At 34.0% G+C, this 25,625-nt stretch overlaps 3 protein-coding genes across 3 annotated transcripts; 1 reads left to right on the plus strand and 2 right to left on the minus strand.

Moving 5' to 3' along the window:
* The first annotated feature begins 4,254 nt into the window (after nt 1-4,254).
* Nucleotides 4,255-9,688, plus strand: LOC106779578 (phosphoglycolate phosphatase 1B, chloroplastic). Its single transcript, XM_014667711.2, has 10 exons — nt 4,255-4,643; nt 5,307-5,374; nt 5,492-5,584; nt 5,680-5,751; nt 6,999-7,070; nt 7,478-7,537; nt 7,626-7,678; nt 8,228-8,325; nt 8,600-8,699; nt 9,282-9,688. Exons 1-10 carry the CDS (start codon nt 4,364-4,366, stop codon nt 9,490-9,492), a joined length of 1,107 nt encoding a protein of 368 aa, XP_014523197.1. The 5' UTR covers nt 4,255-4,363; the 3' UTR covers nt 9,493-9,688.
* Nucleotides 9,689-9,931: 243 nt separating this feature from the next.
* LOC106779573 lies at nt 9,932-10,829 on the minus strand. The gene has a single exon (XM_014667700.2). The coding sequence runs from the start codon at nt 10,733-10,735 to the stop codon at nt 10,181-10,183; it is 555 nt and encodes a 184-aa protein (XP_014523186.1). The 5' UTR covers nt 10,736-10,829; the 3' UTR covers nt 9,932-10,180.
* Nucleotides 10,830-12,339: 1,510 nt separating this feature from the next.
* On the minus strand, nt 12,340-25,539 carry LOC106779576 (sister chromatid cohesion 1 protein 4). The gene is made up of 14 exons (XM_014667703.2): nt 24,928-25,539; nt 22,661-22,922; nt 22,286-22,383; nt 22,124-22,173; nt 21,507-21,599; nt 20,347-21,301; nt 18,560-19,003; nt 18,315-18,459; nt 17,566-17,702; nt 15,734-16,866; nt 14,498-14,525; nt 14,021-14,132; nt 13,402-13,531; nt 12,340-12,895 (listed from the first exon to the last, which is right to left on the minus strand). The coding sequence occupies exons 1-14, from the start codon at nt 25,049-25,051 to the stop codon at nt 12,797-12,799; spliced, it is 3,810 nt and encodes a 1,269-aa protein (XP_014523189.1). The 5' UTR covers nt 25,052-25,539; the 3' UTR covers nt 12,340-12,796.
* Nucleotides 25,540-25,625: the final 86 nt, after the last annotated feature.

The following is a 25,625-nucleotide window of genomic DNA, read 5'->3' on the forward strand; positions in this document are numbered from 1 at the left end:
TCTCAATCCTTTCTCTTTCATCTCTCTTACTCCAACATTTTTCTGTCATCCCTACACTAGTCTCAACTGAAAAAACACTCGTTGTTAAACAATTTACTTTTGTAAAGAGTTGAGTCATTGACATATTCGCCTTCAGGAAAAGGTTCATTCAAGATCTCTTCAATTTCATCATTTTCACTACCTCTCTAATTTCAAATCATCTGTAGATGTTGAATCATCATCTCTAAAAAATACATCCAGGCCAATTACCAATTCCTTCCAATGTTATTATGCTTGTGAAAATTAGATAAAATTAAATAAGACAAAAATTATAAAATGAAAACTCATTATAAAATCATTTTTTGTAAGAAATTGTTTAACTGAGTGTTTCTGATTTTTTTCCAGGCCAATTACCAATTCCTTCGGATATCATTATGCTTGTAAAAATTAGATAAGACAAAAATTATGAAATGAAAACTCATTATAAAATCATTTTTTTTTGTCAGAAATTGTTTAACCGCGAGTGTTTTTGATTTTTTCAGGGGGCTACAGTAGTGATGACAGATAAAATGTTGGAGTGGAAGAGATGAAAGAGAAAGGGTTAAAAAGAATGAGGGAGAGTTTGGAAGTTTCTTTCTTATTTTTAGTTTTTAAAATGAAAATTATTAAAATACCCTTAACCTTAAAACTTAAAATCCATGATATATTAGGTATTTTTGTCTACTAAAATCCGACATACATTACTAAAATGTACAAACTGAAAAACAGGCGTAAACAAGTTAGCAAACCCATATATATATATATATATATATATATATATATATATATATATATATATATAATTTGAAGAGTAAACGATGTGAAAATTTGGAATAAAAATAAATTTTAATTTACATTAAAATTTATAAACTAAAAATATATTTAATCTTTTATTACTTTATGCTAATAATTATACTAAGACGAGAGTTCTTAAAATTATAATATATAAACTGAATTAATTGTTACTATTTTACAACCTTAGTTGTAAAATTTGATCATAATTCAGTAATACTTTAGGTGATGCTATTAATTTTAATCTTTTGTGAATTCTAGTGGATGATTCTTTAAAAAATAAAAACTGTAGTGTTAAAGTAAATTTTGTAAAATACGGTCGATTTAATATAATCACATTCATTGTGTGGGTTAAAAATAAATAATATTGAACTAAGACATAAATATTGTGCATGTAAAATTCAAAAGTTAGGTCTATAATATAAAAATATTATTTGAATTCATATATATATATATATATATATATATATATATATTCAAAATTTTGAATAATATTAATAATTATACTTTTTTTAGTATTACGAAATGGAAGTGAATATAAATATTATCAATTAATAATGATAAGTAAGTTAACAAACTGACTGAAAGGTGAAAGACGACAAAAAGAAGATAAAAAACTAAATTTTAAATTGATAAAATTAATTTGAAATAATATTAAATTTTCTTCAATATTAGTATGTGAGATACACAATTCTTTTGGCTACCTTCAAATAATAATTGAATTGTTAATAAAAATTCAAACCAATGATACATGAGATGATGAAGTTAATGTACAATTGAGACAAATACACTGTTTTCCATCGTTATTGATTTGATGATAAATAGTTTACTGGTAATTTTTTTAGAAGCTTTTACATTAATAAGTGATGTCGCAATTAGTAATGGGGATATGGAAAAGCAATAAATATTAAATCAATTGTATGATATGACAACATGTCATGTTTTATTACGTTATATTACAAATGGTTAAATATATTTTTTCTGAAGCGAATTTATTTTTAGTTCTTTTTTTAAATTAAGTTACATTTTTGTTATTCTTCTTAAGGAAATTATAATTTTTCGTCTTTTAATATTAAAGGAGTTAAAAATAAGCTGAGGTGACTGACGGTGGTGTGTCACGTCATTTTTTTCTGACATTAGTCAATCTTTCCCAGCTTCTTTTTCTCTCTCTCCCTTTGACTTTACTACAATCATCTTTTGTGTCACGACGACGCCACCTCGAACACCTCTGTCGTGATCGCCAGCCTCCTTTTCCTTTCCACGACCGTCCTTTAGAACCGAATCTTGAAGTTCTTTACCTCCGTCATCGTGAAACTCAGTCACCTGCCCATTGAGAATTGTTGATGAGATTAACCAAGGTTGGGTATTGTTTGAAAAAAAATTCTTTCCAGATCTCTCTAAAGACCGTCTTTGACTTAGTTTTTCTTAGGGATGGACCCAGTAAATTCTTTCTAGTTTGTATGTGACCCCAAAATCAAGCAAAAATATCTTAAACCTTTTCAGCAATAAGCGTAGAAAAAAATGAAAATGCAACAGAGAGAGTACCTGGGAAGATCACACACATCTGATTTCCAACGCCATTTGGTGTAGAGCGTGTCGGTCCTTTCATTAACTTTGCAGTCATAAGCCTCATCCACGTAAGGGCACAAACCCATTTGGTAAATTGGGTAGCTATCATCCCTCACCCATGTTCTCGTGAACAAATTGCACTCCTTCACATTCAACGCCGCATCGTCGCCAACAGTTTCATTTATTTCCGTTACTGGTTAGGCATCAGATTCAACGTCGGTGACATTGTCAGTGTAACCGACGGTGAGGGTTTGAGTGGTGGCAGGGGAGGAGAGTGGGGGCAGAGGAGAAGGAGGCGGTGGAGGAGGAGGAGGTGGTGGTGAAGGAGGAAGAGGAGGAGGAGAAGGGGAAATAGGTTGGACGCGGAGATAGAGATCTGGGTGAATGGGGGAAGCAGTGTGAAGAGTGGTTCTGGTGGAGAAGAAGACGATGACATAAATGAAGAACAAGGCGAGGAAGAAGATAGTGGGTACAATGTAAGGCCTCTTCTGGGAAACCATCTTCCTTCGAGGTGGCATCGGAGGTGGCTATGCTAGAGTCGGAGGGAGAGGAGCTGGGAAAGATGGACCAATGTTGAAAAAAAATGACTTGAGATACCACCATTTGCCACCTCAGTTTATTTTTAACGTCGTTAGTTTTGGAGGACGAAAAACTATGATTTCTTTAAAAAGAGTGATCAAAATATAACTTAGTTTGAAAGATGAACTAAAACAAATTGACTTGATCAAATGTATGTTTACATTATAATTATGTTAATGTTCACAATTATAATAATAATATTTAAACAATGAATAAAATAAAAATACTATCACAATTTCAATATAAAGACATGTAATATATAATTATAGTCTTAATTGCATTTTTCACATTTCGATAATCTTGATGTAATATATATCATAATTAAATTACTGAGAACAGTAAAACCAAAACACATTTACTAATATAGACTCATCCAAAACACAATTGATGTTGACTTATATTGTTTGAGTCCTTGTTTGTATTTCATAGATAAAATATGTATAAATATTTATGATTACATTATTTTTGTATGACTGATCATTCTACATTAAGTCTTACTTAAAAACAAGAAGACCATAATGCATGACCTAAAATCTCAACCTTCAATACACATATTTTTATCGTTCAAATGCGATGAATTTTGCAAAATGCACAACATACTTTGTAATTATTAAAAATTCATCATGTGATGAATATTACATTAATACATAACATCCTTCTTACAATATTTCAAGACATTGGTTTACATGTGATAGTCATTAAAAGTAGTGATTATTTGTTCTAATCTGACACATAAGCTCCCTTGTAAAAGTTTAAGACAATAGAAGAGAAAATATAACCTATATGAATTGTTTTACAAAATTTAAAATTTTTTGTCTCAACTTAAAAAAGTGATAGAAAATAGAAGAGAATTTAAACTCTAACAAACATGTATATATTTTGAAGCCATTTAAATGTAGAATCCGACGCAATTAGAATCAATAAAAAAGTAATATCTACAAAAAATGTTACGGTCAAAATAATTAGCAAATTTAAACGAGTTAAAAATAGAATATATATATATATATATATATATATATATATATATATATATATATATAAAATAAGGATAATGATATTTAGATAACATTTTTTTTATAATATTTGAACATTGATTACGTGTCAATATGTGAATGGTCAAAAATTACTTTATTGTAGAATAATTTTTGACCAACACATATTGACACGTAATGGTGAAAAAAAATGTTGTATAAATATAATTATCCATAGAATAAGATCCGCATAAAATTCAGGTTGGGCTCGAGATTATGATCCAAAAGCGCACGAACTTGGTCCACTCAAAACCTATGGCCTGTGTTCAATCTCTTAACCATTTCACCTTCGTATCACAAGCTGCACACATGCACACACCACACAAATAATAACCAAAAAACAAAAAACAAAAAACGTAGCAATTCTGAAGGAAATGCTTAGAAGCAGCACTTTAACACAGAGTGTTACAGTCACCTGTGTTCGTCACAGTCACAGACAATGGCACCAATCAATTCCTGTGAACTATAGAGTCTGTGACGCTTCTCGTAACACTCTGTCATCGAACTCCGCGATCTTGAAGTGGAAGAGAAAATCGAATACTAAACGTAACAGCTCTGGAATGGGAACCTTCACCACGCGCGCTTTGGCGCAGCCGCTGAGGAACGCCGATGAGCTCATCGATTCCGTCGAGACGTTTATCTTCGACTGTGACGGTATGTTACTGAGCACACATCATTTCATTTTTATACCGATTCAGGAAGAGATTTATTTTTATACATTTTTCATTGTAAATGTTTTTATATTCTCAGTTCAATTAATTATTGATCAACCTAAATATAACTATTGTAAAATTATTGTTATTTTAAAAAAGCGGTTAATCTTTTACCTATTTTTATGTATATGCCAAAACTGAAACTAGACTAAAGCTCGAAATGAAGTCGATTATAGAGATTAAACGATTAATTTGACAAAAAAAAAAAACTATATACTGTTTAATTTTTGTATGCTATTAGATCAAATTCTTGTACATTATCAATAAATCAGAAGTCAACTTTTGAAATAGTTATTATACAATTAAATGAAACTCTATAATCATAAACTGGTAACATGGGATTATCGGTGCATTTTAGATAAACTGCAGAGAAAGTTGTTTTTGAATGTACGAGTTTAATATTCCAGTTTGTCCGTGTCATGTGGATATCATACATGATTTTTGTGTACAAAAGTGTCCTGATTAATGTAAATAAATGGTGATGCTTATATTTTTTTGAGGTCCTTCGGTGAAAAATTACAATATCAATACGATTCCTTCTTCTTGTTTCTAAAGTATATTGACATAATGCGAATTTCCTTTACCATTAAAACTTAATTCGCAGGAGTTATATGGAAAGGGGACAAATTAATAGGAGGAGTGCCCGAAACACTTGACATGCTCCGGTCAAAGGTTTGTGTGCTAATGTAGGCACTAGGCTTTTACCTGCAAGGGTCAATGTGAACTATCTTTCAATTTATTATTGTTCGTTTCTAGCAAAAAAGTCTGAGGTTTGTGAACAATCTCTAGGGAAAAAGATTAGTTTTTGTCACCAACAACTCAACCAAGTCTAGGAAGCAGTATGGAAAGAAGTTTGAATCCCTTGGCCTGAATGTCAACGAGGTTAGTCCACATTTGTTGTTCCTCACTTTGTTAGCACTGAAATTGTTTAGTGAATAATAATGAATTTGTAATCTTTAACTGTTGTGTTGTTTCAGGAGGAGATTTTTGCGTCATCCTTTGCTGCTGCTGCATATCTGAAGTCCATTGATTTCCCAAAAGATAAAAAGGTCAGATATCATCTTTTGGTTTGCAGTAGGACTCAAACTATTAAAGTATTTAATCTAGGAACTCTTTTAACCTCAAATGGTACCCTAAGTTAACATCAGGAGTAACATAACGCTGGCCTCCAGATTAACACTTACTATTATGACATGCCTTTTGTTTGGGAGATTACACTTATTCCCCATGCTTTGTTATTTTGGAAGGACCATTTTCTAAAGGAAGGGATATGTGTGATTCATTTTTTCATTTAACAGAAAAGGTTATCTAAGAATAAGAGCATACCATTAAGTAAGGAACGCTAGATTAATTTTCCCAAACACGACAAGTCTCAGTACATTCCACTTAAACATAAAAGTCCACAAAATCTTACATTGAAGTTTTAATTTGTTTAATACCCCTTCGCTTAATTTATCAAGGTTATCCGTTATATCCTTACGGACATGTATATTTATACGAAAGTTTCATTGATGTAGTTGACTAGTAAAGGGGCTCTTTGTTTCTTCAATGAACCTTTCCTCCCTTAAAATTTTTCCCCGTGACTTTGTTTGGCGTTTTATTTCAACATTTGTCGAAATATATTCTCTCTACCTTTATAATTATGCCAAATACTTTAATGCTGGAATCTTAACATGTTTCATTTTATCTGTGGTATTTTCTTCTGGCATAAAGTTTCCTATTTGTTACTTCTATTGGTTGAAAGCGAAAATACATTTAACTTGAAATCCCTTAATTCCTGAAATGCAAAGTGTGTCCTTTACCCACATTCCTTTTGTAAAGCTGTATCCATCAGCAGCAGCTGCATCTATTTTTGTGTTAGCTGTCATGATGGGAGAATGAATGGAGGTGTAACAAATGATTTTCTTGTAGGTTTAAAGGGCACAGGCAAACCTAAGAAAATTGCAGAAGAAACAATTAGAAAAGACCTTGCCCAAAATGGCCGCAACTCAAACTTGGATTTTGATGAAACCTACTGGGCAATGTCTTTGATTACCACATGGCATAATATGAATCATATGACACATTTTTAACCCAAAAGATTAATTGATTTTGAGGCCAGGGTAGTAATCGCAATGCTGACCGTAATACTAGCACGATTTTCGTGATTGTAAAGTATATTTCTAAAGCAATGCTTCAGAACATTATCATTTGAATTATGTTGCACCTGAATACTATATCTTTCATAAATATTAATTATTTCTTCAACCGTTGTATAAATCTGAAAGTTAAGGACTGGTACATGAACATGATTTAGGTTTATGTCATTGGAGAAGATGGCATCTTGAAAGAGCTTGAGCTTGCTGGATATCAGTACCTTGGTGGGCCGGTATGTACTATTGAGTGCCATATGCAACATATTTACCGTCTGTCTTTTTAATACTTATAAATCTGATCAGTCGGTCACTGTCCAATATAATTTTTTTGTTTATTTTGTTTATTTTTTTCTTCCCAAATCAGATCGATAGATAACAATACATATAAAATAGATTTGAATGATAATGAATGGGATATAATGATCTCAACATCTAGTGCAGAAGAAGGGCGCAGAAAGTCAAACAAAACTAGTAGGTGACGTACATGGTACTTTTATGTCTTTCTAAGGGAAATGGAGAAGCTGATAAGAAGTGTAAAAAATAGTCATGCATATGTTTGTATAAATCTTCTATGTTTGTATGAAATTATCCTTATCTCTGATTTCTCTATCCCAATTTTATATGCATGTTCTTCATTTAGGAAGATGGCGGGAAAAAGATAGAACTGAAGCCAGGTTTTTTGATGGAGCACGATGAAAATGTATGCGCTTCCTGCCTTTATTGAAAATTTTAAGATTTTTATTTGCTATCATTTGTAGCTCGTGTAAAAAAATGTGAATATTTATTAGGTCGGAGCAGTTGTTGTTGGGTTTGATCGCTACTTCAACTACTATAAAATCCAGTAAGATTTCAAAGCTGTCACTGAAACATTAAGGACACGTTTATGCACTAGAGTTCGAGAGATAGCATGCAATGTTTCTATTTTTATTTTCCTGTTTTCTTTATAAAATGTTGCTGTCATTGAGTTCCAAGCGAACGAGATATCTTATTCCTTCAAATCTGTACATGTTAATGCAGAAGAGGATTTGTTTTTTCTTTGGTTAGCAAAATCTGAGTTTTATGAGCCTGAAATCTTTTCTTAAAGCACTCGATGTTACATTTATTTTTAATATACAATAATGTTTGTCTTGCACTATTTTATGGGTGTTGTGAGATGGGCTGAAGGAAGAGAGAGAAAGAATGGAAAGGAAAAAAAAAGGAAGAAAAGCAAATGTGATACATTTAACGGAAATTATAGGTAGAAATAATATAAGAGAAAGGGGTGTGAGAAAATAATATCCTTTAGCATGAGCATGATAATGATGGCAATCCTCTTTCAAAAGTCACGCTGAGGTAGATAGAAACTCTGGATTTGTTATTATTGAATATTACTTTTCCTTCGTGATGAAAGGTATGGAACACTCTGCATACGTGAAAACCCTGGATGCCTTTTCATTGCTACAAATCGTGATGCTGTTACTCATCTCACAGATGCTCAAGAATGGGCTGGTTTGTCCTTCTTTCTTCTCTCCTTGTTGATTTTGTTTATTACTTTGTGCATAATAATCTCAGGAGTGGTTTGATTTTTCTTTATTATGTCACACTTACAGAATTAGAGCAGATTACATTAATAGACAGCAAAATAAGTGTTTCAAAACAGTGTCACAAACAAGAAACAGTTCAAAGCATCAACAGCATGGGAAATATGATTATGCACTTGTTACTATCCTTATAGTTAGTAATTCTTGAAATGGTATTAGAATAATTTGTACTTGCATTTCAGGTGGGGGCTCAATGGTTGGCGCCCTCAGCGGATCTACTCAACGTGAGCCACTAGTCGTTGGAAAACCCTCAACGTTTATGATGGATTACTTAGCAAACGAGTAAAAAGCTTTCTGTTACCTTATTCTTTATTTTCAGTGCATGATAGATAAGTTATCTATGGCATAAATAATCTGCTTGAGTGAATGGCATTGTGTTGCTTAATGTTTTTATGCGTGGTATTCCTATATATCACAAGACATTTTAAATCTTGACACAAGTCTTATCTATTTACACATCTTTGCACCAAATCATTACTTCATATTTTCCCTGCCTTTAAGAGTAACGTGGTCACTAAAAAGAATAAACTTTTGTTATTTTGAAGAAAAAGAGAGAAAGAAGAATCAGTGGAAGCGGTCGTATAAATTTGTTGAGCTGTTGGGATATTATTGTCCAAATTTTTGTCGGGATCGCAGATTATTAAACCGTTCTATTTATTCATCACATATTTTTAACCTTGAATGTATTTATGTCTCATGTTTTCCAATGGGAACTAGGCACTGATGAACCCACAGGGAAGAGAAAGTTTAGAGACTTCATCGATATTTTTAGTAAACCGCTTTCTATTTAGGGCAATGGATAGTAAACTGTAAATAACTTTTCTCTCTAGAATTTCCCTTAACTGTGGTAATTTCATTGAACAGATTTGGCATTTCGAAGTCACAGATATGCATGGTTGGGGACAGATTAGACACTGATATCTTATTTGGACAAAATGGTGGTTGCAAAACTCTTCTTGTGCTCTCAGGAGTCACCACGCTGCCCATGCTCCAGAGTCCTAACAACGCCATACAACCAGACTTTTACACCAACAAAATTTCAGATTTTCTTAGCCTTAACGCTGCAGCTGTATGACCATACAGTTTACATTTATAATTTATAAATGTATCATCCCCCCCAATTGAAGGCGGGGAAGGAAAATCGTGTATTTTATTTAAGAAGTAAATAATTAGAAAATGTTCCTTTATTTTTCCACTAAAGAGAAAGTGTGTACAAGATTATGAAATGACACCTTGATTATCTGTCAATATAATCTTAATAATTATGCAAACTGTCTCATGACGTTTAAAGTTATATCTGGAAAACAAAAAAGGAGAGTCACGCGGATTTCAATTTCACTACTACATTCCTTTCATTTTTGTTATCACTCCTACATCGGTACTAAATTTTTTTTATAATGTGCATATTTGTTATCACTGCTTCTTATAAAAAGAGATCAAGATCTGGGAGAAATTATCTTTTCATCATGTCAAATTTTAGTTATTGAAGTATAAAAAACCTCATAGGCCAGATATAATAGGCAAAACTGATATATTATAGTAATTGAACTTCTGATTGACAAGGAAAATAGGTAGTAACAACAAAAAAATGGACGGAGAGAACAACCAAACACCTAATTACAACACTAACAAACAAAGTAACACACATATATCTATATCAGGAGAAATAAGCATCCAATTCTCCAACAAATCAACGAATTTGATAACCATATATCAGTAGAGAAGCATCTTTTTCTTGTTCTTGTTCTTGTGATCAACAAGAATCAAACTTGGAAAGGCCATGGCCAATCCTTCAAGTCCTCATCCTGCTGCACCTTCCCACTCTTCATAGGCACAATAGTACCACTACTCCCCTCAACACAAGCATAGTACTTCAAGAAAAATGCAAGAGTCAGCACCACCCATTCCAAGCAAAAGATCAAAATGGTGAGTCCACCAGCCAATTTCAGAATGACAGCACCATCTTCTTCCCTTACATATGACTTCAACTGCCCCAAAAAGTCCCCAGTTCTTGTGAACACCAGCACAGAAACCGAACCCTGAAAAATTGCCGTCAACACAGTGGCCACCATGTGTGCAGAGTACCAGCTATTGGCCCCCACAGCAGCACAACCCGAGATAGCACCCGCGATTGTGAAGATCTGAAGAAGGATGAAGAAGAAGCCACAGAGAGAAGGGATGAGGCGCAGAGAAAGGGTGAGGAAGATGCAGCTGGAGGCAGCACCCAAGAGAATGTAGTTGCAGAAAAGGAACACCTTGTGGGTGTTGTAATGGCGAGGCGTGATGGAAGAAGAAGAGTTCATTGTGGAGAGACCCATTTGAGTTTTGAGTGAGAAGATTGAATCTTTGGAAGAGGGAAGTGAAGATGGAGTGATTGGGTTTAGGATTTGTGATGGGTGGAGTGAGAGTGGTGCTTGCTATTATAGGTGTTCTGAGCTTCCTCCTCATAACGGTCTTATTTTTTGTTTGGTCGGTGGAATGTGACCGTTGGGGAAAGTGGACCTATCCAGCTGTGATTTTAACGTTGGATTTTCCAACGCCTATTTGTTCTTTTAATTCATGTCTTTCGGCTTCCTGTTTTTCGTTTCTTTTTAATTCCAATAATTTAGATTAGGAGCTTTGCTTTAAATGTTTTATGTCAACATTAATAAATATATAATTTGGAAATTTCAGTTTCAAATATGTATGCATAAAATATGTATATTGAAAAAAAACAGAGGTCAAAATGTTAAATGCATTTGAAGGATTTTAAAATTAATTTTAGATTTTTTTTTGGATATAATTGTTTAATATTTTAGTCTCTTATATTACATCAGAAATAAATTAGTGACGATAACTATCACACGAGTTATTAATAGAAATAAAAATTTCGTTTATGTTTTAGAAAAATATAAAACTTAATCTGCTGTATTCGTATATATTATTGTTAACGACAACTAAGCATTATAAATATAACGAATAAATAAAAATTAGCTGGACCAAATGAAAACTTAGATTTATTAGAACGTTTTTTTTTGTCCTTAAATATGATCACCATTTCTTCTCGTCTACCCCAATTGATTTTGAAAAAGAAAAGGACAAAAGCAGTTAATATTTGTTTGTAAAAAATGTGAGTATATTTTTTATTATTTTTATTCTATTATAGGAGTTTAGTAATTGCTTATTGTATTCCTATAATTTTTCCTGCACCAATAACCCTTTTAAAATTACTATATTTTTAAAAAATAAAATCCAAAATATGTATTATCATCGACAATCTGACATTTCTTTTGAACATACATTGAATAATTTTAATAGTGTTTCACATTTGCATGTGAAAGACTTTGAACAAATTACGTTAAATTGGTAATTAATATATTTGAAAATAGACATTTATTTCATAATGAGGATAAAAATTACTGTCGTTTATACAAAATAATTAAAATTACACCAGAAAACTAAGAATATTTATTTTTTTGACCTTTACTTGGAGAGAAAAAACATTGCTAATTATAAGATGAAGGAAAATGTAATAGTTCTGAAAATCAATACAAGTCATAAAGAACCCCCTTTCAAAATTACATTTATGCATTCATGGTAATATTTACAACAAAATAATGTCTTTTACAGCAGTGAAAATAGTTACATCTATAATAATTTAAAACTTATTTAACCAAAACATAATTTACCCAAAAGGGTATTATTTTCTACACTTCCTGCACAGGGAAAATATCCAATAAAAGAATAATTTAAACAAGTTACTAACCCACAAATATTTAAAAAAACAATTCTATTTAGTCCTTCAGAGATTGAGACCAATGGCACACTATTTTCACGAATAAAAACTCAAACAAATAAATAAAAGTCTGTAATGGCAATGATCCAATGCGAGCAATAATCTACATCTAAAAATTAACCAAAACAAAATATGTACAGAAAACGATATACTCTTAAAAAGGATAAATATTAAATACAGTTATTAGATACTATACAAATAAAAGTACAGAAATGATCCTTGTCCAGTGACAGTTAAATTACAAGGTGCTTTCTGTTACATAAATCTGACGCCTATATAGAAAGCAGGATATCATTCTTGGAGGGATGAGTTTAAACGGCATACAAATTAGCATCTTTAAATTACAAATTGTGACATTTTACAGAAATATATATATACATTAAGACCCAGAATAATCAATTGGGTGATACAAGCGCCACTTCAACCCCCCAGCCTTTGAAGAACTAAAAACTGAACAGCTAAATCCTATCTCCAAAAAATTATAAATGAAAAACCATAGCCAGAATTGGGGAGAAATGTTGAAAATATTATCCCAACCCGGCATATTCCAGCCAAACTACCACCGAATGGATCTTTACAACTATATCTGCCACTACATGAGATTTCAGAAATCTGACCTCATAAGCTTCATTCGAGGTTTTATGCTAACATTGGCAAAGGGTTTTGGCTGTTCCACATGGACATAATCCCTTGTCTTGAGAACCTGCAATCACAGTTGAAATTGAATGTGAACCCATGCAAAGTTTCCAAGTGAGCCTTTGAAGAGTTCAAACGAACCATATTAAGAAACAGGTCCACGATGTGATAGAACACGAAAAATCTAACACTAAACGAGTGATGTGTGACCCTCCAAAAGTAAGAACTGGAACTAAAGCTAAGTCAATAGAGCATGCTTTATTTAGACTCTGTTCTTAGCCCCTTTGGAGTTCAGCTAACTTATTTCAAGGGTGTTTAACTTCCAACTAGTAAAGAGAACGGTTTTATCTTTGGCATTATTTGTTTCTTTCATTCACTTTTTCACCATATATTTTGGGCGCTTTTAAAACTTAAAATATACCCAATACTTTGTCCTCAGCTCATTGTTTATTCCCCCTCTCTCAAATAAGATATTTCAATTATTATAATCATACATGTGATGTTAAATTAATGTAACAAGATTATTTTGCAATAGATATTGTATGTGTAAATTCAAATAACTCTCGACCATACCAGAGTTTCGAAAAACATCCGTGATGCTTCCTTCTTTGTTTTACCAACTAATAAATTGTCAAGATGCAGCTCCTTCCTTCCATGAAGGTCTTCCTTATCAAACACAGTCTGCAGATACTTGGCAACAGCCCTATGGATAAATGCAATAGTTAGCTGTTATTATATAACATGCATGAAACTGGAAATCAGTACACAAAGATATGGCGAAATCAAATGAAATAACAAAGAAAATTTAGTTATATGAACGTAAACAATCTAAATTCAGATCCATATTAAATACATTTCAGATGTTTGTTAATTGTTATTTTGCCAAGATGACTTAAACCTGAATCATCTGCACACAACTTCTGGGCTCAAGTGAAAAGGACATTTTAATTGCAGATGAAATGATCTATCCGTATCTTCAAGGGAATCCATCCCATCTAAGGCAATGGCGAATGGGATTTCAAATGAAATGGAAGTATTTGACTAGGTGTAAAAGGAAATTCACAAACAGCCATACACATGAACAAATGATTTTTAAATCTGAGTTTAACATATGCGTACAATGATTAGCAACTCGACAGTTAAAAAAAAAAAAGGAAGTGCAGTTAGTTGCTAAACTCTTGCATAAACATACCTGGTTCTGGAAGACCATCCACTATTTTCTAGGTGAGTTCCTTCAGCAGATGGTTGAAGATCATCCTCCTCCTCATCATCAATTATCTCATCATCCCCAACATTCAAAAACCCTGGGAGTATACAGAATTAATGAATTAGCATAGATCAAAGAAACATAAAAAAATAGAAGTAATAAAAGCTCAATCTCTTGCTTCAACAACTATTAATTATATTTGCCACATACTTAATATTGTTTTGCATGTTCCAAACTAATTAAAAAGGGTGAAACCAGTGCGCACAAAAAATAACCCACACCAAATAACTTCTAAGAACAGGAGAGACATGAAGGAACTGTCGAGGAAAGGAAGCTGGCATGTAAATGAAGGGTGATTGACTCTCGGTAATTCATTGAATGATTGACTGCTGGCTAATATTAATTAATTAGTTTAGATGGCACTTTCATAAAATGAACAGCAAAGAGCTTTTAGAAGCAAACCTGTGTCATTAGCAATCGTGTAATTTTCCTGCACCATGAGACCATAGAGCTTGATCAGGCATGAACAACATAGTAAATAAACAGACAGCACCTCAATTAAAACATCTTTGCCAAAGGCAAGGAACAGCACATCACACTTTTGGCTCCAAAATAAAATTCCAAAATTCCAACAGGACAATCACATGAATGCCAAAAAACATACATAGTGACACATATTTAGATTTCAGAAGAAAGAAAACATGTGAAATAATAAAATCCAAAAAGGCTTAAATGTACACATCAAGAGTAGTGAAATTAGCATAATTACTTATTCTCACATCACATCCCAAGGTCCAGTGTTATCCAAAGTGCAGTTTAAGGCAATTTCAATGAATAGCAAAGTGCCAGAAGAAGTTAGGGACACTTGCCAGTTGGATGGAGTGCCTTTTGGGTTAGGTGAGGGCTCACCATATAATAATAGAACTGGTGTGTAGAATTGTAGCAATTTTGAAAACTACAGGCTATAACTAGAATTGCTATTTTCCTGGACCATACTTAGGGTTAGACCATACCGCACCTTTTCACTTTGGTACTGATCTTAATATTTAGAGCCGCTACATCTACACGACTAGTTTTGTTGTAAAAATGGTAATGTCTAATTTTTACCGAGAATGCGGGGCTAAAGTATTCATTTGTATGGAAATTTAGTGAAAACAATCACGCTGGATTCTAATAGCATTCATGGTAAATAGTACTTCAGTAATATACCGTATGTTACAATACAGCATACGTAGAACATGATCAGCTTCAGGAAACAACAATAGATATGGTAAGACGAACACAAACTGTTTCAGGAAATAGCACTAAAATTGTCATGATACAGAGCAACAAAGAGTGACAAGACATAAAATGATTGAAACGAAAACGCGGTCCAGAAAATTAGCTTTAATTATTGTGAGAACTGAGTTTAAAAACATGAGACCACCGCGTTCAAAACCCATTTCCTGTTCCTGCTTAAAATCAAAACTTCTTGACCAAACTATGTCCAAAAGTATTGTTTCATTAAGAAAAACAAAATTTTGAAATAAAAACAGATTGTTGCCACTATAGTCACACATCTCAATGTTATCAAACAAGGGTTAAATTTTTCCGGTATATCAACTATATGGTAAATGATTATAGTAGAAGAATAAGAGACAAATCCAACAAATAAAAGATATGGAAAGAGGCAAAATTAAGGCAAACTGGAGAACTTACATCATTCTGTTCAACATAGGGACTCCTAATTTCAGGGTACATTGTATTTTGTAGTCCCGCTTCCTGAAAAACTAGGTTTTCTTCCTCTTTCAAAGAACTCTCTTTTTCATCTACACTGGGAGCTTCAGATTGTAAACAGTCTACTTTAGCATTTTCTATAAATATGCTGTCAGACCTTGCACCCTTGTCATCACACTCCATGGCAGAAGCAACAATTTGACTCTCATTTAACTGCCCTAGCATGCTGTTTCCATTTTCCTCTGATGGTAGATCACCACTAAAGGAAGCTTGAATATCAGTAAATCCATCAGTTTCTTTGGAACCAGTAGCCAAGGAAGCATACAAATCGTTGGCTTCAAAACCATCTGTTTGAACTTCTGTTCCAGTTTCCATGGTAAGCTCAATAGCACCTACTCCCTTTCTATCGCTCTGGTCCTGCCCAAACTCATCCTCTAGAATAGGGATTGTATTCAAATTCTCAGCATTTGGGATGCTCAAAATATTTGAATGAATAGAACCAACGAGATCATTAGTTTTATCCATGAGAGTCAGTGATGTGGTGAAATCATTTTCAAGGACTTCAGTTAAGGATGTAGATTCGTGCACGGGACCAGCAGAGCAATTCTCTGCTTCAGAAACTGCAATATTTCCTCCAACATGGTTTACTTCAACATTTTGAGAATTGTCAAGCTCCTCCACATGAGAAACAACATTTGTGTGCTCGTGGGCATCCATATCATGAGATCCCAAGTTAACCTCAGAATGATGACTCTCAGACAAGACAGGTATATCAGTAGTATGCACCCCTGCGTCTTCTTGGAGTTGAACACCCATAGGCTCATGAGTTGTGTGCCTGTGAGCATCAACATCATGAGATCCCAAATTAACCTCAGATTGATGACTCTCAGGCAAAACAGGTATCTCAGGAGGTTGCACTTCTGCATCTTCTTGGTGTTGGACTGCCATAGGTTCATTACTCCCCACCACTCCATGAACTTCGGTATTTGTTCTAGAATAGGACTCTTGATCATTTGTTTTTTCTATGAAAGAACTATCCATACCATAATCACAAACCTTGATTCCAGTCAGATCAATTGTCTCATTTCGCAGAATAGTAAAATCAGTAGTCAAATCTGGAATGTATAACAAAATGAACATAGATTATATTGCATGGAAATTGAATAAAAGAATATGATGAGGCTCGGTGAAAAATTAAGCAAATGAGAATGGTTTAATCAGGATAATGATGGCTAAATGCACTTATAAAAATAGGTTTAGAAAAGAAATTCAGAACATTTGAAAAGAAACAGAAAGTACTATCCCATAGATGCAGAAATAATATGTAGTTGACAACTTAAGCCGGCCCATAACATCAAGGATGAACTGGTCAAATGGCACCATTGTTGTTTCTTGAAAAATTATTATAGAGATTGAAGATATTACATTACAAGCCTCACTAATTGAGATAAATGTTGTCATGAGATGAACAGTGAATTAGATACACCGTAAGATCATAAGTATTATTTTTCCACATTTCAACATACACGAGCTAGAAAAAACTGCATTGCAAACATAAAATGTACTAATGTGTCTGTCTTCATTAATGTTATTATTTTCAGTTTACACACTTACTACCACAACTTATTTTCATTTGTTTTCTGTTTTGGAAAGATATTTTGTGTAGGAGATGGTTTAAAAACATGAAAATACTATACATGAGAAAAATCTTGTCATTTTAGAGATTTTAACATTTAAAGAAAGGGGGAGAGAAAGGCTTAAGCAAATGCTCCAAACAATCAATAACATAAACAAGGATAAAATGCATAACTCACCTGTAAATATCGATCCATGGAAAATTTCATCCTCCAAAAATTGTCTCTGAATCATTAAAATCTCATTACTAGTGCAAGGAGCTTTTTTCCGTACACGACGGATGTCTTCAGTATTTGTCAACTGTTCACGTATTGTACTTTAGAACAAAGAAGGAAAAACAATTAGTATTTAGGTAGTCCAAAGGAGTGAGGTATGCCATACAAGACAAAAACAAAAGTCGCATCACAAATTTGATAATGAATTGAAATGTGAACAAAGTTTGAAAGGAAAAAAAGAATAAGGTATATTACATGTACAACTATTGCCGGACGGTTTATGCAAGATCAGAACTAAAGTCATCCTTTAATAAATAGTGCACAGCACGGAAAAAGTAGAGGTCTATAAATAAATGGATCAGATATCTTCCCATTGAATAACCATCTAATATCGATATAAGCTATTTTAAACCTACTAGACACCATCTATTATGGATAAACAAAAGTTTGAGCAGATTTAATTTTCTCTCTTCTTCCAAATGTGCTGAGTGGTTTCAGTCATTTAGTTCCATACAGTACAACAAAAAACAATTGCCTGGCCAGGCTTACCTTGGCAGTTAAATAGATAAAAAGTGTAAAAGATCAACTACGAGAAATAGTAAAAAAAAATAAACTATAGAAATAAGTGACACAATATTATGCTTTTCATTCTATTATAATCGATATAAAATAAAATGAATAGACGTGTACAGATGAATGGATGAAAAACATACTCGCCATGCAAGACCATCATATCATCCATAAGCACCTTCCTCTTCAGGGCACTAGTTCGAGGTGCAGAACGAGCCCGCTTCATTGTTGCTATTTCAGGGGCAGCAGGGCTGGGTTTCATTTTCAAAACTGAAGATTTTCTACCAACTGCACCAACAACAACAGTTTTTTCACCCTTGCCACATTCTCAGGGAAATACACACTGTAACAAAACATAGCAAAAAGCATTAACAGACCACTCGTATACCTAATATGGATGACAATAAATCGTCATCCTCGGGAACAGACTCGGCTGTTGTCTTGGATTGAGCTCCCCCGTAAGACTCCATCAAATCCATACTCTGCACTGTAAGAGTACTTTCTGTGAAGCTACGTTTTTTACCAGAAATGCCGTTTACCCCAGCAAGGCCTGCATGCCCTTCAGTTGCACCCTGGTTGTCAGGAGTAGATGCCATCAGCAAATCATTTGCTTCACCGTCATGTTGGTAAGCTAAGGAGAGCAATTTTTCAGGCTCTGGCATGTCAGTAACAGCAGATCTATTTATGCTTTCTACTTTATTGCTAAATATCTGACTCTCAAGTTCCATATTTGTTTTCCCATAACCAGGTGTTTCTTTAGGTACGGATGACTCTATAGTCTCTTGGTAACTTAAAGAAGGATTTGAAACATCAGTTACATGACCTTTTTCACCTGTAAAGAGTAAAAGCAACACATTATCAATAGAATGGAATGTGCATGTTTGATAATATCTATCAACAAGATTATACAATTAAATGGAGTAACTTAACAACACAGAATCCACTTGAATTACCACAAAAGGGTATTATTACTGTTGAAATATATTGTATTGTTTTAACTAGCTTTTTCGTTTTGGGCTTTTTAGAAGCCTTATTTACGTTGGTCCATAGTCCCTTAAATAGGGCACTATGTGTAATAGAATTACAACACAGTAATAATATTTTTACTTCTCAGTTAACTCTCCAAACTTTTACAATTACTATGAATGTTAATTAACGATGCAGAAAAAAAATCAAATGGAAATAACATGACAAAATGTAAAAGTCGGTACAACACCATGGTGACATGATGTTCGGAGGATTTGGTTATAGGCAAAATGCCAAAAAGACTTTGGCGCTGTTACTGGGCAGCAATTCTTTGGTGCATGTAGTAGGAATGAAATGCTAAACATTTAGCAGAAGAGCAAACTTCTATAGGGAACCAAAAAACTGGTTAAAATTTAAAAACACTTGTTGCATACCAGGTTGTGTAACCCAACCCCAAAAATAAAAGGATTAGAAAAGGGACAGTAAATGAAGAAAAAACAATAAATTCAGTGTTTTAAATACTAGATTCCAACACATGCCTGCCGGCCCAAAAGATGCTAAATGGGATTATCCAAGTTCACGATTTTGCACCGGTCCTACAACAGTCCTACCCTGATCCTACCTTTTGACGGTTTTACTCACGATCCAGCTCAGAAGAAGAGAGCCAGATCATGAAAAAAATAATACAACAGAATTTATTGTATCCAGCTATTAAAGCCAAGTAAATGAAGGAAGAGAAAAATAATAATTAAATTCAGTGTTTTAAACACAGGGTTGCACCAGATGCCAGCCAGCCCAAAAGATGCTATAGTGGGATAGTGGATAAAGGGATAGCAAGTAGTGATGGACTTAGAGAGAAATGAAGTCATGAAAAGTCATACAAAGCAGTATGGGTTGAGGGAAAAGTGAGAAACAGCTTTTTTATTGATTTGATAAGTATATTGCTTTCAAAATTGAAATCCAGAGAATAGCCTCCACCAAAAACACCCTAACATTTTTGGGAATCAAGAGACAGTGCTTAAAGTCTGTTATGGTCACTATTTCCCTCACAACAGATGGTACACTGAACTGCTCTGCTTCAGTGGCTACTGTAGCAGCCAAGGACTACTTCACTACTCCTACATTACACCTATATTACAAGACTATAGTCCAATATTTAAGAACCTGATTACGGTATATAAGTCACCTCAATTGAGATTGGATAAATACCTTCAATAAACGACAGAGAAGGCTGGCCCGGATGGGAGGTGCATGGTTGAAGGAGAGATTTAGTGGGCTGCACAGCCTCAACTGATACATGATTTAAACCCTCACCTTCCTTCAGTTCTCGAGAAGCCTGACCTTCCACATCAACAACAACTTCAGGTCTTCCAGGTGATCCTAGTGGACTAATAAGATTGGATACTAGAGCATCATCAGATGGACAGGATTGTCTGTCACTCTTTGAAATTTCAATGTCATTCAGAACTTCATGCTTTGATGATGTGCTACTATCCTCCAAATGACCACCTGATCCTGGCACCTGAGACCCACCCATGTTAGACAATGGTTTACATGAGATGTTTTCTTGATCAGAAACAACATTTTCATTGCTGGTCAAAGGAGAAGAAACAACACAGTTTGTAACAGTTTGGTCCAAAGGAGCAGTCGCTGGGTCACTGTTCATCAAAACTCCATCTTGCAAGTCCTCCTTTTTGTCATGAACAGCAGATGCATTGAACATCCCACCTTCACATTCTGGTAACACGGTGGCAGGAAACTCTTTATTGGAAGAGTCCAATAAGGGTAAGGATGCTAAGGAATGATCTTCATGCATCAAATTTTCTTGATCCTTGATTACAACATGACATTCTAAATGCCCTTGCTCCTCTCTCTTTCCATCCATTTCAATCAGATTGCAACCTTTATCTTCATGATGCAAATCTAAAGAAATATGATTCCCATTACTTTGCAAGGAGCAATCATTTACATCGTTATCCTTTTGGTGATGCAACAATTCGATTTGTGTGGTCTCCATTGATTTTAAATCAGTTGAATTAGGACAATCAACTTCATTATTGCCCTGATCCATCTGAGTTCCAAATAGGTTAGGCTCTTGAAGTCCGGGGGTAGATGGACCCTCAGCATACTCACGGATTTCACCAGTGGTGGGTAAATCATCAATCTGTTCAAAACAAATCAGAGCACTAATTAAACCAGACGAAACTACAATCTCTAGTAAATAGAACCGCTTCCATTTCATCCTCTTTCCAGAAAGAAGAGAGAGAAAAATAAAGAATACAACAAGCAATAAAACCAAAGATTCAAGGACATTCAAATATTTTTTAAATATCTTGCTTCCACAGCCTTTCACCTCAAGTTTTGCTTACCTCCTCTTTCTTTTCATCGTTTTGATGAGATATTTGAAGACTAGCACCAAAGTCATCATGCTCCAAAGTAGTAGGCTTGTCATTTAATAAAACCTGATTTTTGTCAAATCAAATTAAAATCTCCAGAAGTAATAAGAAAAATGCATCTATACTCTGCATAGTCAATTTAAAGTAAATTATTTTCCACAACAGTAATACACATTAAGACACTTTGCTAACAGGCACCATTTCAGTAAAACCAAGCATAACCGTGCTCCAATAACAACAAAAGGTTCATATCTATGCACAACATAAAGATGGTACACGACAGCAAAGCATTTGTATTCGTGACAGATAAATATACAAAACATATTTAAGAATGTAAGGATGCAAGAGAAAAAAGTATCATATATATATATCAGGCATACCAGGCCTGTACATTTCAGATGCATATGTTAATTCTTTGGCATATTACCCACCAATGCAGCACATCTATGCTTCTTAGTTATAACCAGACAACAAAACAAGAATATTCAAATCAGTACGTTGGAGGCCCTGAACCACATATATCACATTTCGTCAATCAACTCCACGAACAGAGTGGTGTGGGAAAACTTAAAATAAGAAAAACAATTTACCTCATCAAGGTCTAGCCCAATTTGAGAAGCATCACCATCACCAAAGCGCTCTGCAAGACAAGTTTACCACTAAAATTAGCCACAAATCTCTCCACAGAACATTTAAAGTTCACTATCAACAAATCACTACAAAGAGAAACAGAGACAAAAAGGTAGACTAACCATCCAAGCCGAACTGTGAAGTAGAGTAAAGCACACCATCCATAGTATCTTGCAGTGTAATCTGCTCCCTAGTACTGACATGGTGATCAACATAGTTACTGCAAGTTCACAACACAAATTCCTCCATTAATAAGCCAATATATCTAACTTCCACTCGAACCACTAACATATCACCATTTAGAACATAGAGCAATTCAGTAAAAGCATAGCCAAATGAAAAGTTGGCAACTGAAAAATTCTGGCATTATTACTAAATTTGTATCTGTCGTCTGAAAATGCAAAGAAAAAATCTGAGATGTAACTGAAAAAATACCATTGTAGTAAACAATTGCTAAAGCTAAAAATGACAATATATTCAAGTATTTAAGAACTAACGCTTGAAGAATGTCACTATCTGGCAGTTCAAAATCGTCAAGATCGAAAGTCTCAGGTAAGGTGATGGAATGGTAAGGTGCAGTGGACTCTTCCGGTGGCAAATCAACTGCTGTGGAGCGAAAAGCTTGCTTTATCTTAAGCAAAGCTTCACTGCAGTCATCGAAAAGGTAATTCACCTTCCTAGAATATATCCTCACCACACCAAGCAAAAGATGGCTGGATAAACGGAGTGCAATTGGTACTTCAGGGAAAAGAATGGAATCTGTTCGTTCATAAAATTGAACAAATAAATATATGAAATGATAAAATGTGATCAAAATTAGACAACAGCAAATGCAGTAAATCCACATACAACGTACTGAGCAAATGTTAATTCCACACTAGGATAGTCCTCTTCATCTATCATAACAAAATTTAAGCAATCAAAATTATTTGACATAAATATAGGATAGTCTTCACTCACTCCACAAATGTAGCTATATAATCAATCTTTCTCGCATATTTTATAATCTTAAAAAGTTAATATCTAGTAAATCTACAGAGGAAAAATTATCACAACCAAGGTAAACTCTTTCTCTTAACAAGACTGGTATATTTTCCTCTATTAATCTTATCCCAGTTACCATCATCATCAACATTATTTTTCCCAGGAATAATTCCATTAAGATATTCAAGACAAAAGAAGCACAATCAATAAATTGACATCAGCCAAAAAATCAGGGGACCACAAAAAGGCTCTAGTACAGAAATAGTTGCTAGCATTTGTTTTACACTGCCATGCAGATGGACATATCTGGAATATAATATTTTTAAGGATTTGCGGACCTTTTACTCCAGCTCAACTTATTTCTTGCAATCAATTTCAGGAATTCATTTTGACTGCCAGTAAATGTGACCCATCGTTGCTTATTACAAACATCAAGTTCACACTATTTTTATTCCTCTATGTGTATGATATCGTCACCAATAGCAGTTCAGCTTCATCCAACAAATTACAACCCAACTTAAGTTCTCTCTCAAACATTATATGCTATTAAACTATTTGCTGGACATTAAGATTAAACACTTACCCAACAAATATTTTTCCATGACTCAAAACAATTATATTTGAGATATTCTTCACAAAGCCAACATGATTGAAGCTCGCTTTATTTATTCTCCCATGTCTTCTTCATGTAAATTTCCTAAACTTGTGGTGATTTATTTCAACATTATACTATTTGGAGATATACAATTGGTGTTTTGTAATATGTTATTCTTACTAGATCTAAAGTTAGTTTTGAAATTAACAGAGTTAACCGATTCACGACATGTCCTCTTTTTACTCATTGCATAATGGTAAACAGCATTTTAAGATATCTCAAGGGACCCCCTCACACCAATGAATGAACATCTCAAGTGTGGGATAAAACGATCCAACAAGAGCCTGATAGTGGGTACCACAACATCCCTAACAAATGTGTCTAGGATAGATTATGATACCATCTTGTGAGCTTGTTGAACAAGCCCTTGATTAAGTTGTTTATACAAAAGCACCCATGATCCCTTAGGCATAATTTATACAAAAGCACCCAATCTTTCTAATTCTGGCTCATCCTTGGCTTGTACTATATTTTTCCATTCCATCCATCAATCTAATTTAATCTCGGAAATCCCTTTTTTATTCCTCTACACTGAAGAGAGTGTCATATTCAGAAAATATTTCAAGCACTTGGACTAACAACAAAACAAGACGAACTTGGCAAATATCTACCTCCCTTGGCACTCACAATTCTCAAACTCCACTGATGTTCTTACCTGTTACCCTAAGCATAATTACAAATTTAGGAAGTAGCTGTTGTTTTAGTCGGTCTATTATTACAAACCTAATAAAGCTCGAAATTTATGCAACCCGACCAGTAGCTTTTTCAGTTTTCACAAATAACGGAGACAAAAGTTCAGATTGAAGAGAACCAACAGCTACACAATTTTCTAAACTGTAACTAATAACTAAGTATCCTCAACAACCGAGATTAACCGACAAGGTAATTAGATTAGGAAACAATAAAACAAACTTTTATGTCCTCATTAAAACAAAGTCTTTCAAAACATTAATTGCAATCATAAATTACACCACTAACTAGCACACAACGATTGCAATAGCAAATTACACCATTAATTAACAGAACAAAACTTTCAGAGCGTTAAAATTCCAAACCAAAAAGCATAAATCAAAACAAAAGCATCAAAAATCCCAAATCAAGAAACACAAAACAAAACAAACGCACCTACGGATACACCAATGTCAGTGTCAGCCACCTGATTCTTGCGGAGCTTCCTCTCCAAATGCGCAGCTATCCATATGGTCCCAAGTGGCCCTTTCTTGGCCAAAATAAACTGAGAATAAAACATCCCTTCTCTTCACCTAGCAATCTCCCCGCCCAAAACAAACACCTTTCCCCCCAAACCTAAAACCCCATCACAAATCCCCCGCAAAAACCAAATCCAACACGGAGAAACCCTAATTGCACCCCCTCAGCCAACAAAACCGACACAACTCCACCACAGCCACGTGGGAAAAGCAATTCGCACGGTGAACCAAACTAAAATTCACCAAAACGTCTTTCTATAGAGAGAAAACGCAGAGCTAGAGAGAATCATCACTGAGCATGGTTTCGTGAAGTGGAAAAAGAAAACCCTAACAACAGTGTGAGAACAAAGAAAGGTGAGAATTAAAATAAAAAAATGAAGAACAAGATAGATTTGGGGGTAATTCTAATTTTGAAATTGAAATTGAAATTTGAACAGAGAAAGAGAGCGATTTGGAAAGTCAGATTTGATTTGGTTTGGTGTGTTTGGGTTTAATTTTCGAAATAATATGACAAGACAATAAATAAAGTAAATATAAGTCTATGTATGGTATGGTATGATCATAATATAATAATATATTATATGCTCAAACTAACATCTTATGACTATTTTACTT

The sequence above is a fragment of the Vigna radiata genome, unplaced genomic scaffold (genome assembly GCF_000741045.1).
Source record: "Vigna radiata var. radiata cultivar VC1973A unplaced genomic scaffold, Vradiata_ver6 scaffold_363, whole genome shotgun sequence".
Taxonomy (NCBI): Eukaryota; Viridiplantae; Streptophyta; class Magnoliopsida; order Fabales; family Fabaceae; genus Vigna; species Vigna radiata.